General features: G+C 40.7%; 2 protein-coding genes across 4 annotated transcripts; one reads left to right on the top strand and one right to left on the bottom strand.

The window, feature by feature from the left end:
• Positions 1 to 276: 276 nt before the first annotated feature.
• Positions 277 to 6482, bottom strand: LOC117590140 (histone-lysine N-methyltransferase SETD1). 2 transcript variants are annotated; one of them, XM_034282512.1, is made up of 7 exons: positions 6351 to 6482; positions 6140 to 6232; positions 5609 to 6022; positions 5289 to 5538; positions 1352 to 5220; positions 653 to 1286; positions 277 to 579 (listed from the first exon to the last, which is right to left on the bottom strand). In XM_034282512.1, exons 3-7 carry the CDS (start codon positions 5992 to 5994, stop codon positions 406 to 408), a joined length of 5313 nt encoding a protein of 1770 aa, XP_034138403.1. In that variant the 5' UTR covers positions 5995 to 6022; positions 6140 to 6232; positions 6351 to 6482; the 3' UTR covers positions 277 to 405. The 2 variants fall into 2 exon arrangements, with proteins under 2 accessions (XP_034138403.1, XP_034138404.1); XM_034282513.1 differs by having other exon boundaries at positions 5609 to 6040.
• A 1895-nt stretch (positions 6483 to 8377) lies between these two features.
• Positions 8378 to 9106, top strand: LOC117590160 (cytochrome b-c1 complex subunit 6, mitochondrial). Of its 2 annotated transcripts, XM_034282547.1 has the most exons (3): positions 8378 to 8496; positions 8686 to 8777; positions 8844 to 9106. In XM_034282547.1, exons 2-3 carry the CDS (start codon positions 8694 to 8696, stop codon positions 9015 to 9017), a joined length of 258 nt encoding a protein of 85 aa, XP_034138438.1. In that variant the 5' UTR covers positions 8378 to 8496; positions 8686 to 8693; the 3' UTR covers positions 9018 to 9106. The 2 variants fall into 2 exon arrangements, with proteins under 2 accessions (XP_034138438.1, XP_034138439.1); XM_034282548.1 differs by lacking the exon at positions 8378 to 8496 and having other exon boundaries at positions 8667 to 8777.
• Positions 9107 to 11618: the final 2512 nt, after the last annotated feature.

Raw genomic sequence — 11618 nt, forward strand, 5'->3', positions numbered from 1 at the left:
GTGAACTGTATAGGTATAGTACGAATACTAAGGATGACGAGCTCATTTCGGCGATGTATTTACAATGCAGGACTTAACGTATTTCTTAGTTTATTACTTAATAATATAAAGATTGATTTATAGTTGTAACATTTTAGGGACAGGAAACTCACCAAGGGAAAATTAAAATATAAATAAAAACAAAGCCAACAAACAAGTCAAGATAGAACTAATTTGTTGTAGTGCTTTAAAATCGGTATCTAAATGTCTACTTCAGATGTCTACTGTGTAGGTATGTATTTACATACATATACATCTATTTCGGATATTGAATATCAACTTAATTTACATTTGTGATAGAATCCAACGTAGACTCTTGTGAAGCCTTACATAATGTACATATGTACACACGTACATATGTAACATTCAGTTGAGCGTTCCCCTGCATCCTTGAGCTCCACACAGACATGGAATTTTTTCCTCCTCCAAAGGAAATTTATAATCGTAGGTTATTTCCTCATTGACGCCAATAGGTTGCTTTGAATATATGACTATCTTTTTCTCAGACTCTATTGTAATGACTTTTGCATAGCAGTTCGGCTGCAATGAGAAGGAGGAGAAATTTTGTATATAATATAATTTGTTATAGTATGTATTTTGTATTCGTACTTACATTGCAGCTGTGGTTTATAAATCGGGCTAAATTTCCACATTTCGTTGCATCGATAATGGTTTCCATGTCGATTCGAAATAGGTAGGAACTGCCAATTCCAATTGCCTCATATTTGGTCTCTCTTAAATCGGCCACGACAGGCCGAATCATTTGTCCTACATATTCAATTACCATTTCGTCTGCTGCTATGGGCTCCATCGCAAATAGTCCCCAATCGTGAATGGCAGACTTTGCAAATTTAAGTTGTTTCTTTCGGAACTTGAGCTGGTTAAATTTCAAAAGCTCTGACTCGCCCATAGATCCGAAGGCTGTCAAAAGACGCCGCTGGTTGGAGCGCGCCTCTCGCGAAATGCCTTGCATTTTGGATATTAATTTGTTATGGTGGTGATTCGTGAGTGCTGTGGGCTCGTCACAACGATCTTCGTTCTCGGCATCATCAATGTTGGCCTTAGCATGGTGATACTTGTGCTTTGCCTTTTCTCGCACATCTAACTTGTAGTAGCCTTCGGTGCGAGCACATCCCGTCTTATGGCGCAACAATTCGTCATCTTTTCTGCGTTTCTTTGGAGGCGGTGGCCAAAACGCACGGTCCGTTGTGCAATGATCTACCCAATGAGTGTTGTTCAAGAACATGCTGGGAAAAGAAGAGATTGCCGATTAACCAAATTATACCTGAGCGAAATAAATTAAATAACTTACGCATATGGCTCCTTCTGCAAATGCTCAATGTAGCTCATCTTAATATACTTGATATCTTCCGCGTCGATACCTTTCGTTAAAAAAGTGTAGAGAATAACCATTTCCTCGTTTTGGTCGCGACCTTTGTACATCTCGTAGGGAACGAAGTTAGCAGTTTGACGGGCCAGCTCGGCCAACGCATCAGTGATGGGCGCTACTTTGTTCTTGGCATTTGACTGCCGAGGCACGGAGTCCTTCTTTTTCTTTTGCAGCCGAGTTGAATCCTTGCGTGGTCTGCCTGGGCCTGGTCTTGACATTTGGCTACCACTAGCCATATTCTCCTGTCCTTCAAATCTATTTTTATTCTGTGCATCAAGCCCAAACCGTCCCGAGGTGGAGTCTGTCATGGAAGCAGACTGCGCATGCGGCGGCAAGGAGTAGCAGTGCTCGAGAGCCACTTGGCTTGCTTGCGATGCTAGGCTGGAGCCTCCATCTGAAGAAGCCGGTGATTGCGTTCCCTTCTTACTGTCGCTTATATTGGAGCTCGATTTATTTTCTCCGTTTAGAATCGTTTGTGCCTCAACCCCCCCATCTGTGCTTTTGAGATTACTATTTAGTTCTGCGTTCTTGCATGCGTATTTTTCGATAATGGTCTCCTCAATCGGTTTAATAATCTCATCAACAAGTTCAGCAAGAATATTAATGCCTGGCGTTAGTGGGACCTCTGCCACATCTACAGTTTCAGCCATATCTCCACTAGGTTTATTTATAATTTCTAATTTACGCTCCGACATTGAACGACTTTCCGAGAAAGAGTTTTTCTTATTCTTCTGCTGTTCTTCCAAAAACTCGCGCTCTATCTGAGCCATGTACTCGGTATTTCTACGTCTCTTTTCCTGGTACTCGCGCTCTTCATCCGAGTCGCTGTAAATGCGATCGTATTCAAAAACTGGCTTTCGGGGATCAATATCATCGAACTTTTCCACCGGCTCTTCATTGTAGTCTGGCGGCGGAACAGGGGTCAAAGATCGACGAGATTCATCAACCATTTTTCGGATAGTCTTAAGTTCTGCTTCTACTTTGTCATCCAAATTGTCCTCTTCCTCCAATCCGAAACTGCTATCTTTGCTTATGTCCTCAAGATCAGACGGTATAGTAGAAATTACCTTTGTTCGCAGCGCCGGCAAAAAATCTCTACCGGCAGTACTTTCTAACTCTGCATCCGAGTCGGAGTAGATATTTTTCTTTTTCGTTCGACCCCGTTTTTGAACATGCATTCGATCGATGGCTCTTTTGTCGTCCTCAGAGTCTGAATATATGTTTTCAATATTATCATCTACAGGTTCCTTGAATGCCACACGCCTTTTCTTCTTAATTAGTCTGCTCTTTCGATTGTGACTTCTAGGCGGGTGATCATCGTCAAAGCTATCCTCCTCGCTGCTTTTTTCCTTTTCTGTTCCATCGACAGCGTCGTTGCCTTCATTTTCTACTTCGCTAGAACATGATGAGGATGAGGAAAAGAAGCTCGACGCGCTTCCCTTCCGTTTTGAATGTATTTCAGGTGACAGTCGATTAGTCGCAATTTCCCTATCCAAAACCCGTTCCTTCGCGATGGAGCCTGGTGCCTCAAAGACGCCCATATTCGAGTCCTCTTTCTCAGAGTCGGAGCGTTGTACCATCTCTTCTTGGTCGCTCAAATCTGTTTCGAGGGATATCCTTTGATGGGGTATAGGACTCGGATGTTTGCAAATGCGTCGAAACGATGGCAATTTAGGCATAGCAGCCCGTATACCAATGCTAGAGAAGCTTTGAAAATCAGACATATCCACTTGAGTATTGGTAAGTTGATTAATGCTGGGCGGCTTCTCACTGTCAGCACAATCCTTCATCGTAATGGCATTGGCGTTACTCTGCCTCAATGTGGTTGTGCCCTGCACTGAGTCCGTCAGCGGTTTGGAGCGTGCCTTCAATGTGTGTTCATCCCACCAGGATTCAAAGTTTTTAAAGGCGGTTATCTCAATCATACGCTTGTTCACATCGCGCTTTAGGATCTGCTTCAGCTCCTCTACAATGTAGTTAATTACCTTTTTAACATTCTCTTTTATCTCGTCGTTCTGATCCGAGGGGGGGCACTGGTATCCATATGTCTGCGCATAGGGATCCAAGTTGAAAGCGCCAACACCAGACAAGTAGGCCGGCTGCATATAGGCAGGATTTGAAAAGTAGCGACTTGTCAGCACGGTGTTTGCCGGGATTCCAGAGGGATAATGCCCATAGTCCGAAGGTTGATAATAGTAGGGATGCTGGTTGGACGAATTGGGATATATATATGGTGATATTGGTTTCTTATTTGCCCGGTCGACTATATTGGGTAATGCATGTTGGGATTCCTCGTGAGAAGACAAACTCGACAGAGACATGTTGTCATCATCCTTTTCACATTGTGTTAAACTCCGTTTTAATCTCTTTTTCTTCATTATTAAATCGTCATCGCTTGAAATATCGCTTGCCCCATGCGCCTGTTGCACTTCTGATATCTTCTTGTCGCTCTTTTTCTTGTTATCCGAATTATTGGAATCGGAGAGCGAGCGAGTTTCATTAGCATCAACCGCTCCCTCGGGCTTTGCCCTATCCGTTTCAGAGTCGCTGCTGTCCATCTGAAGAAATGGGGGCGCATTTCCGAATGTCTTTCCCTTAAATATTAAGGCTATTCGAGTGTCCAAGTCAACATTTTCTGTTTCTGCGGTTGCGTCTGCTGTTGCAGTCTTCCCCGTCTTGGGGGATTGGGATTTTGTGCTCGTTGATTCCAAGAGTGAAACAGTTTGTTTTTCAAACTTTTGTGGGGGAGCTGGGGGCTCGTCCCAATTTTCCACTTCTTCAGGAGGAGGAGGTGGGGGTGGTTTTGGCTTTGGTTGAAAATCAGGCTGCGGAGCATTCCAACTCTTATGCTCTGACCAGGACTGAGTACTGTCTGTCATGGAGTAGGAGTGACTGCTGTAGACATAGTTCCCAGCAGGCAAGCCAGATGCTGGGACGGCAGTATAATATTGATGGTTTTTTGATGACGAAGAGCTGTTTATATCCGTTTCTGTGTATTCGTGACTTGTAAAACGCTTTTTATACTTTATACTAACACGATCTCTTCGATCTCTGTCGAGTGATCGATCCCTATCCCGATCACGATCCCGCTCTCGGTAGTCTCGCTCCTTTGATACACTGAAACGAAGATCTCTCTTTTCTCTTGAACGGTCACGGGAGTGGTCGCGGGATCTATTTCGTTCTCGAAAATGATCGCGTTCCTTTGAACGGTGATAGTTACGCGACCTGGCGTCCGGGTCTCTAGCCCTATCACGTTCTCGGCCAGCGAACAATCTATCCCGACTATCTCGACCATCCCGACCGGGGTCTTGACTTTTGTCTCGAGACCGCCGGCGATAAAAAGGCCGATCATGGCGTAATGAGGATCCGTATTTGTCACGCATTGACCGATCACGATCATAGCTTCTCTCTGCGGAATGTTGACTGCTATCCTTGTAGAATCGATCGCGATCCCGATCCCGCTCTCGATCTCGGTCACGATCAAGCTCTCGCTCACGATCAAGCTCTCGCTCACGATCCCGCTCCCAGTTGCGATCCCTGCTTCGTTCTCCAATGTCAGAAGTCTTTATAAAAGAGCTGTATGCACTATTTGAGTGATCCACAGAGTTCTTCTCGCTGTAGTCGTGGCTACAGTCGGCCAACTCGGGCTGGGAACCCTGTGTTACGGGCTGATGCGGTGGCGCTTTCGTGGTGGTGGCACCCAACACAGGCTTCGGCACAACTGGATTCGTTAAAGTCTCAATATGTTTCCTTAAAGTCGCACCAAACGGATCGCAGAACACATTTAAGATCTGAAACAAATAGGTAAATTTACAAATAAGTCAAATAAAAAAGAAGAACGAAAAAACATCCTCCATACCTTTCCCATCACCGACTTTTGATTATATTTCTCAACGAACTGCCGCGCACCCTTGGTGCTCTCAAACACAATGCGAGCAATGCCCAAATGCTTGTTTGTTGTGGGATGATGGTATATGTTGATTTCGTCTGATGTTCCACACTTGTCCAACAGGCTGGAGAGAAACTGCTTATCGATGTTGTCGTTTAGGTTCACTACAGTAACTTCAATCGCAGGTGGCGTTCCGACGTAGTCGGCATCGATCACAAATCTGTTCATAAAAAATGCTTAGTTTCTTAGTTTCTTCTCTCCTCTGAGCCTGGGAAATTTCCAAAACTTACCTGGGTATAAGCAACAGCAGGGGCTCTATAGGTCTGGTGCGAATGCGAATAAGAGGGTTGCGTGGATCCCTGGGTGTTATGGTTGGATATATAGGATCGCCCGGTACGACGCCATCGTAGCGATATAATTTGGCGCCACATTTAACAAGCTGCGGATCAGCCAGTAGCTTGAAATTTCGGTGCATTTTGGTTTGCGATATGGCCAGTGCATTGTTACTGCTGGCGTTGGAAGCGTTTATGTCGCGGTCGTTCTGCATGTGCATCAAAAAGTGCGTATGGTCACCCGAAGATTCAGAGCCGTTCATTAGCGACCGCGCGCTTTCAGACATAGTCCGTAAATATCCGTTCCCGTTGCCGGACCCGCTGTCGTCTGATTTCATGGACATAGCCGCTTGCCACGTTCATAGAACCTTCCTAAAATTGTATCCGATACTTTTAGCAGAGTAAACACGTAACATCTCCGTTAATAATCCAATGTTATGTTTGTTTTCAAGAAGAATAAGTTTACATTAGTGTAACATAAAAACATACCACACAAATGTATCTGATCCGTGGATTGCCTCAGCTGAGAACGCGGCAGGCGCCAGCGTTACTTTCCTACGTGCTCTCGGCTTCAGTTCGTGTCTGTAAAATTATAAAAAGGGTGAATAGCAGACTCGACAGTGTTAATTTGTTTTTTTTCATTCAAATAGCTCTTTGTGTTTTGTGAAGATATAAGGCATAGTAGATCCTGCTTCTTTACTTGGTTCTCAATCGGTTAAGCAATTGTGAAAATCCTTAGGCAGGCACAATACTCAAAATATAAAATGCGAAGCAAAAATACACAGAAAACGAGGCCTCGAACTCGTAGGGATGCAACTGCGTATCTATCGATGAATGTTAGTCACAAATTACATTTCACGGCACTACACTATACTTGAAGACTGTGAGCGCTGATATAAAACCTTCATTTGACCACTTTTAACAATTTAAATACATTCATGCCATACGCTATCTCTAGTGTTACGGTGTGTATAATTATACGTAGACCTTCTAATCTAACTTACAATGTCTTGGAATATCTAGTTTTACTATTATTTACTTTCGATACAAACTATCAAGTAGTTGTCAAATTGTATAGAATTAATAGCCTATTCCCACTGGAGACTGCACTATTTATTTCTGGGATCGTCTGTCAGGTTCTGCTGCTCAAAAAATGTTCAATATATAGTTTACAGTTATTCCGGGGGCTAAGAGTGAAAAATGGAAGAAACAACTGTGCGCAAAAACGTAAAGGTGAGTCGAAATAGATCGTCGGAATCAATAAATACTTCTTCCATGACATAATTGAAAATTTAATCTTTCCTACAATATTGGAAGCTTTGTAAACCGTATGTTATGCATATTGCATTATTGGTAAATCCTAAATGCATTCTCAGTTCAACTACCAGCTAATATTTTACTTTTTATTTTCATTTCAAATTTCAAACTGCCACTGCAGTACACATGTTTACAAAACACAGCTGATTTGTACGCTTGTGTTAGTTACGTTCCAAGCAAAAACGAAATATATAGCAAATTCTTGGCAAGAATATTTCACGGTGCTGGAGACAGGCATTTAATCCACCATCCTCATAAGCAATTGGCCACTTCAACTACTTAATTCATAATTAATGAGATACCATAATAATTTTTTATGAATTGAAGTTCTTATTCATTTTTCTTCATATTTAGTGCGTATTCTTATCGATATGTCTATCGATATACACAAAACACTAAAGCCCAGTACTCCGATGTGCTAAATTTTTTTGCGACAGAAAGTGCCATATATTTCGCTCTGTGACCAGTATGACCAAAGTGGGCAAAGACCATGCTCCCTGGGTAAACTGTTTTTTGTTTTGTTTACAAAATGAAATCCGATAAAGATTCATATTTCTTATGAGAGCAGGCAGGAGTGTGTTATTTCAGAGTGGATATGGAGCTTGCAGTACAACAATGCATGGAGAAAGCACTGCATTATTGGATAAGTCCGTTCCGACGGGACAGAAATGCAATAAACATGTGTTTTATAAGATAAGAATAAGATGAATATATTATAATACCCCCATAAACAGTTTTCGTTCAACTGCATAAATATGTTTATCCTAGTACTGTGCTTTACGCTTTTTTGGTTTACCTCTTTGGTTAGATTATTTATTTTTCTAAAAATCCAATACAAAATGTTTTGAAAAACTATTTATGATATTTTGGTGTTCAAAATTGTATCACAAAAAAGAAGCGAGCATTATATTTTTGGTGTCCGGCAAACATCTCTTTTTTGAGTTCCAAAATTTCAGTAATATATATTTTTTCTAATTTTTCCCCAACATAAACTGAAGTTCCTGGTCAATGCGGATTCATCGTCGCGCGACCATTAAATTTCGCTTTAGCGATTAACCAACAAATAAAATAGTGGAGAGAAGGAAGGGAAATTGCTGACCTTTCTCGTGACGGCAAGGCAGATCGAGAAGGCAAAAAGTACCGAACTTCCTTTAATGCCCCCACCCTTCTCGCACATGTGGAATGCTCCATAATAGTCCCCCTCTCAATAATTTATTAATATGTAGAAACAATTTGGTAATAACTTTTTAAAATATAGGATCAAATGATATACAATCGAACATAAAGGAATAAGAAGTTAAATTGATTCTTCAATCGGATTAAATAATTTTTTTTTTGTCTTAAAAGTCCTATTAAACAGAATAACAACATTAAAATATAATAGGAAATTGAGTTAATGTTTGTGGTATATTTACAGTATATTTATAAAATGAAAGGGTATATTTCGGTATATTTCCGAGGGTCTGTCGGTATATTTGATCGATAAATTCGCGGTCACATCGTGATTGCATCACAGCGTTGTAAAAAAGGTTTATATTAATAATTTGTGGGTAATTAGAGATTAGTAATTAGATTGTAAGTTCAGTGACTTTACTATTAGTGTGTTCTGTTACTTTTCTCGTTTTAATTTGATCTTCTTACTGTCATTCTTATGTGCCACTTACGTAAATATGAGCTACAAATACAATTTAATTTACAGACATATTTAACAATTGCAGCTTCAAATATGGCCTTTGCAAGTTTGTTTTCGATGCCCGTGGTTAAGGCCGACGATGAAGAGGAATTGGTTGATCCCCAAGCAGCCTTGAGGGTAAGAGTGATAATTTTAGCGGAGCAAATGCGATTGCATATATGTTATTATTAAACATTACATTAGGAAAAATGCCAATCGAAGGGTCATATTGAGTCCTTATACAATAAATACCAGGAGTGCAACGATCGTGTTAACGGGCGATCCAAGACCACGGAGACGTGCATGGAGGAGTTATTTGACTATGTTGCTGAACTGGATCATTGCGTTGCACACAGTCTGTTCTCAAAGCTTAAGTAATTTAACATGAATACAGCAAGATAAGCTTATTCTTTGAAAATATTTGTTAAAAAATGTGTAATTTAATAAACGAAAGTTGTGAATTCGTTGTTCTTGAGCCATTCTTCCCTATAGTTCTCTTACCTTTTTCTAAAACACTTTCATACATACATGTACATATGTATGTACCTGGATATATGCGACCCCCAAATAAATAGATCGCTACAGTTGTGAATTTTAATCTGGCTGGTTTGTACAAAAGTTAAGAATTGGAAAGACTAAATGGCTTGCCCGAGATTGGAATAACTGGACTTTTAGGAAGTCTCCTGTAACTTATCAGACTGTTAGACCCAACAACAGACAGCTTGGATGGCATGGATTTCCTCTTTCCGGCCTGTATTAAGTGGATAATATTCCCCTAGTTAAAAACTAATGAAGGGTGTCGAAAAAGTCCTGGTCCTAGTCACCCCTTGACAACAACGTGTACAGACCGAAGCATTTAATCTTCCATCTGGTCATTCTGTTGGGGTTCCATTTCTGGTGCACCTTTGTTCTTTTTAGGGCCTTTAGCGCAATGCATCCGAATCAAATAAAGCCGGTGAAATCGGTCTATCCTTTTCAATATTAACCGTAATACTTGAAATAACAACATGCATTTTTTTCACCGATGCCCTTTTCTTGGGTACATATCGTGGTCTCTGTTATGGTATCAAGTACAAGTCAACAAAAAATTCAATTTTGTTCTGCCATCAAACAGACAAAACTATAGATCATATATTTGGGCTAAAAATATTTTCAATGAATTATGGTAATGGTAATGATGTACATTGGGTTTCAGATTGCGATTTATTTAATGCCTCTATCAATAACTAATGTTTCTTAAACTTACTGTCTTGCGAAATAATATGCTTTCATTTATCATAATTATTCCGAAATTAGGATCTTTTAGTAAATTAATTATTATTATACTTGGAACTCGAAGAGTAAAATATGATAGTAAGATTGATAACGGCAGGCTGCAAGCAAAACAACGAGAGACGAAAAGCTAAGAAACTACCATCTGAGAGTGTAGAAATTTAAAAATCGAATGGTCACATGCATGAAGCAATTATATAAGGAGGTCCCGTCGTCGGCTGCGATCGTCGTGGCAATTCCCCTTAGAGTTCAGTAAATATAATATATTGTATTTTTGCTCAAATTTGGATGTATGTAACACACAGAAGCAAGCATTTCCGACCCAACAAAGAATATATATATTTGTTATAGCCATGTCTGTCTGTCCGTCCGTTTGTCTGTTTTGTAGAGCTCCAGGATCTCAGAGACTTTTAAAGCTAGAGCCACCAAATTTTGAATCCAGATGGCTGTATGCTCACACTGTTACAAGTGTATTTCAAAATTTCCCCGCCTTCTTCCACCACCACAAAGGGCGAAAATATGCTGTACCCACGATTTTGATTAAAGAAAACTAACGAGAAGGAACGCGTGAGACGCTTCTTACGCGTTACAACTTTCATACGCGGTACTCAGTAGGACATATTTACCTTATTGGTTTTTTTTTTTTAATTTTACAATTTAAGTTTTTTCTACATCTTACACGTTCCTTCTCGTTTTCTGTATGGGTCCAATCAGGGAATTGCTTCTAGTGGGGTGTTGTAGCCGGTAAGTTCATCTAGCCGATGGTTATTTTTGCTATTTTCGCTTCCATATTATAATTTCAACGTTCAGTTTGTAAGATACCGCCGGGGTGTATCTTGAACAATTTTATATTTTTCGAGCAAGTAGCAAAATGCCATTAGATACCCTCGGCTGATTTTCTAGGACGAATCTGAAGTCGGAATTAGAAGTAGGAATTATAATGTGACAGACCATCATCCCTATAATCCCTGATTCGGTGGATAGCAAACAACAAACAAACAGATTCAGCATCTGACTACTGGACTTCACATACAAAAACAGTTTTTTTTAGCAATATGTGCAACATTTTTATACCCGTAAATAGGGTATAATGTATTTGTGCATAAAGTATGTAACACACAGAAGGAATCGTTTCCGACCTCATATAGTATATATATTCTTGATCAGCATCAAAAGCCGAGCCGATTGAGCCATGTCTGTCTGCCCGTCCGTCTGTCCGTCCTGATGAGCGCCTAGTACTCAGAGACTATAAGAGCTAGAGCCACGAAATTTTGCAACCAGACTTCTGTATGCTCACACTGTTACAAGTGTGTTTAAAAAATGAGCCCCGCCCCCCGAAAAATTGCGAAAACCTCCCAAATCTACAATTTTGAAGATAAAGGAAAGCAATTCCCTAGGGAATGACCATATCTATCAGATTACCAAATTGGGATCCGATTGGATGAATATTATAGCCACAATGAAGAAATTAATTTCCAGTGGCTAAAACCCACCCCGTTCCCCAGCTTATATTTGTTTTTTGTTCACATTCTCTGCCTCTGCCGAATATTCTTGATCAGCCTCCGTCCGTCCTTCTTGTTGAGCGCCTGGATCTCAGAGACCATAAAAGCTAGAGCCACCAAATGTTGCATCCAGACTTCTGTATGCTCACACTGTTACAAGTGTATTTAAAAAATGAGCCACGCCCCCTTCCACCCCCGCAAAAGG

The sequence above is a fragment of the Drosophila guanche genome, unplaced genomic scaffold (genome assembly GCF_900245975.1).
Source record: "Drosophila guanche unplaced genomic scaffold, DGUA_6, whole genome shotgun sequence".
Classification (NCBI taxonomy): Eukaryota; Metazoa; Arthropoda; class Insecta; order Diptera; family Drosophilidae; genus Drosophila; species Drosophila guanche.

Excerpts from the sequence above, each read along its gene's own strand:
- LOC117590140 (XM_034282512.1), bottom strand. The coding sequence starts at position 5,994 with ATGTCCATGAAATCAGACGACAGCGGGTCCGGCAACGGGAACGGATAT. Across the intron at positions 1,287-1,351 it reads TTGCAGAAGGAGCCATATGC|CATGTTCTTGAACAACACTC; the intron begins GTAAGTTATTTA and ends TTCTTTTCCCAG. Across the intron at positions 580-652 it reads TTATAAACCACAGCTGCAAT|CCGAACTGCTATGCAAAAGT; the intron begins GTAAGTACGAAT and ends TTCTCATTGCAG.
- LOC117590160 (XM_034282547.1), top strand. The coding sequence starts at position 8,694 with ATGGCCTTTGCAAGTTTGTTTTCGATGCCCGTGGTTAAGGCCGACGAT. Across the intron at positions 8,778-8,843 it reads ATCCCCAAGCAGCCTTGAGG|GAAAAATGCCAATCGAAGGG; the intron begins GTAAGAGTGATA and ends ACATTACATTAG.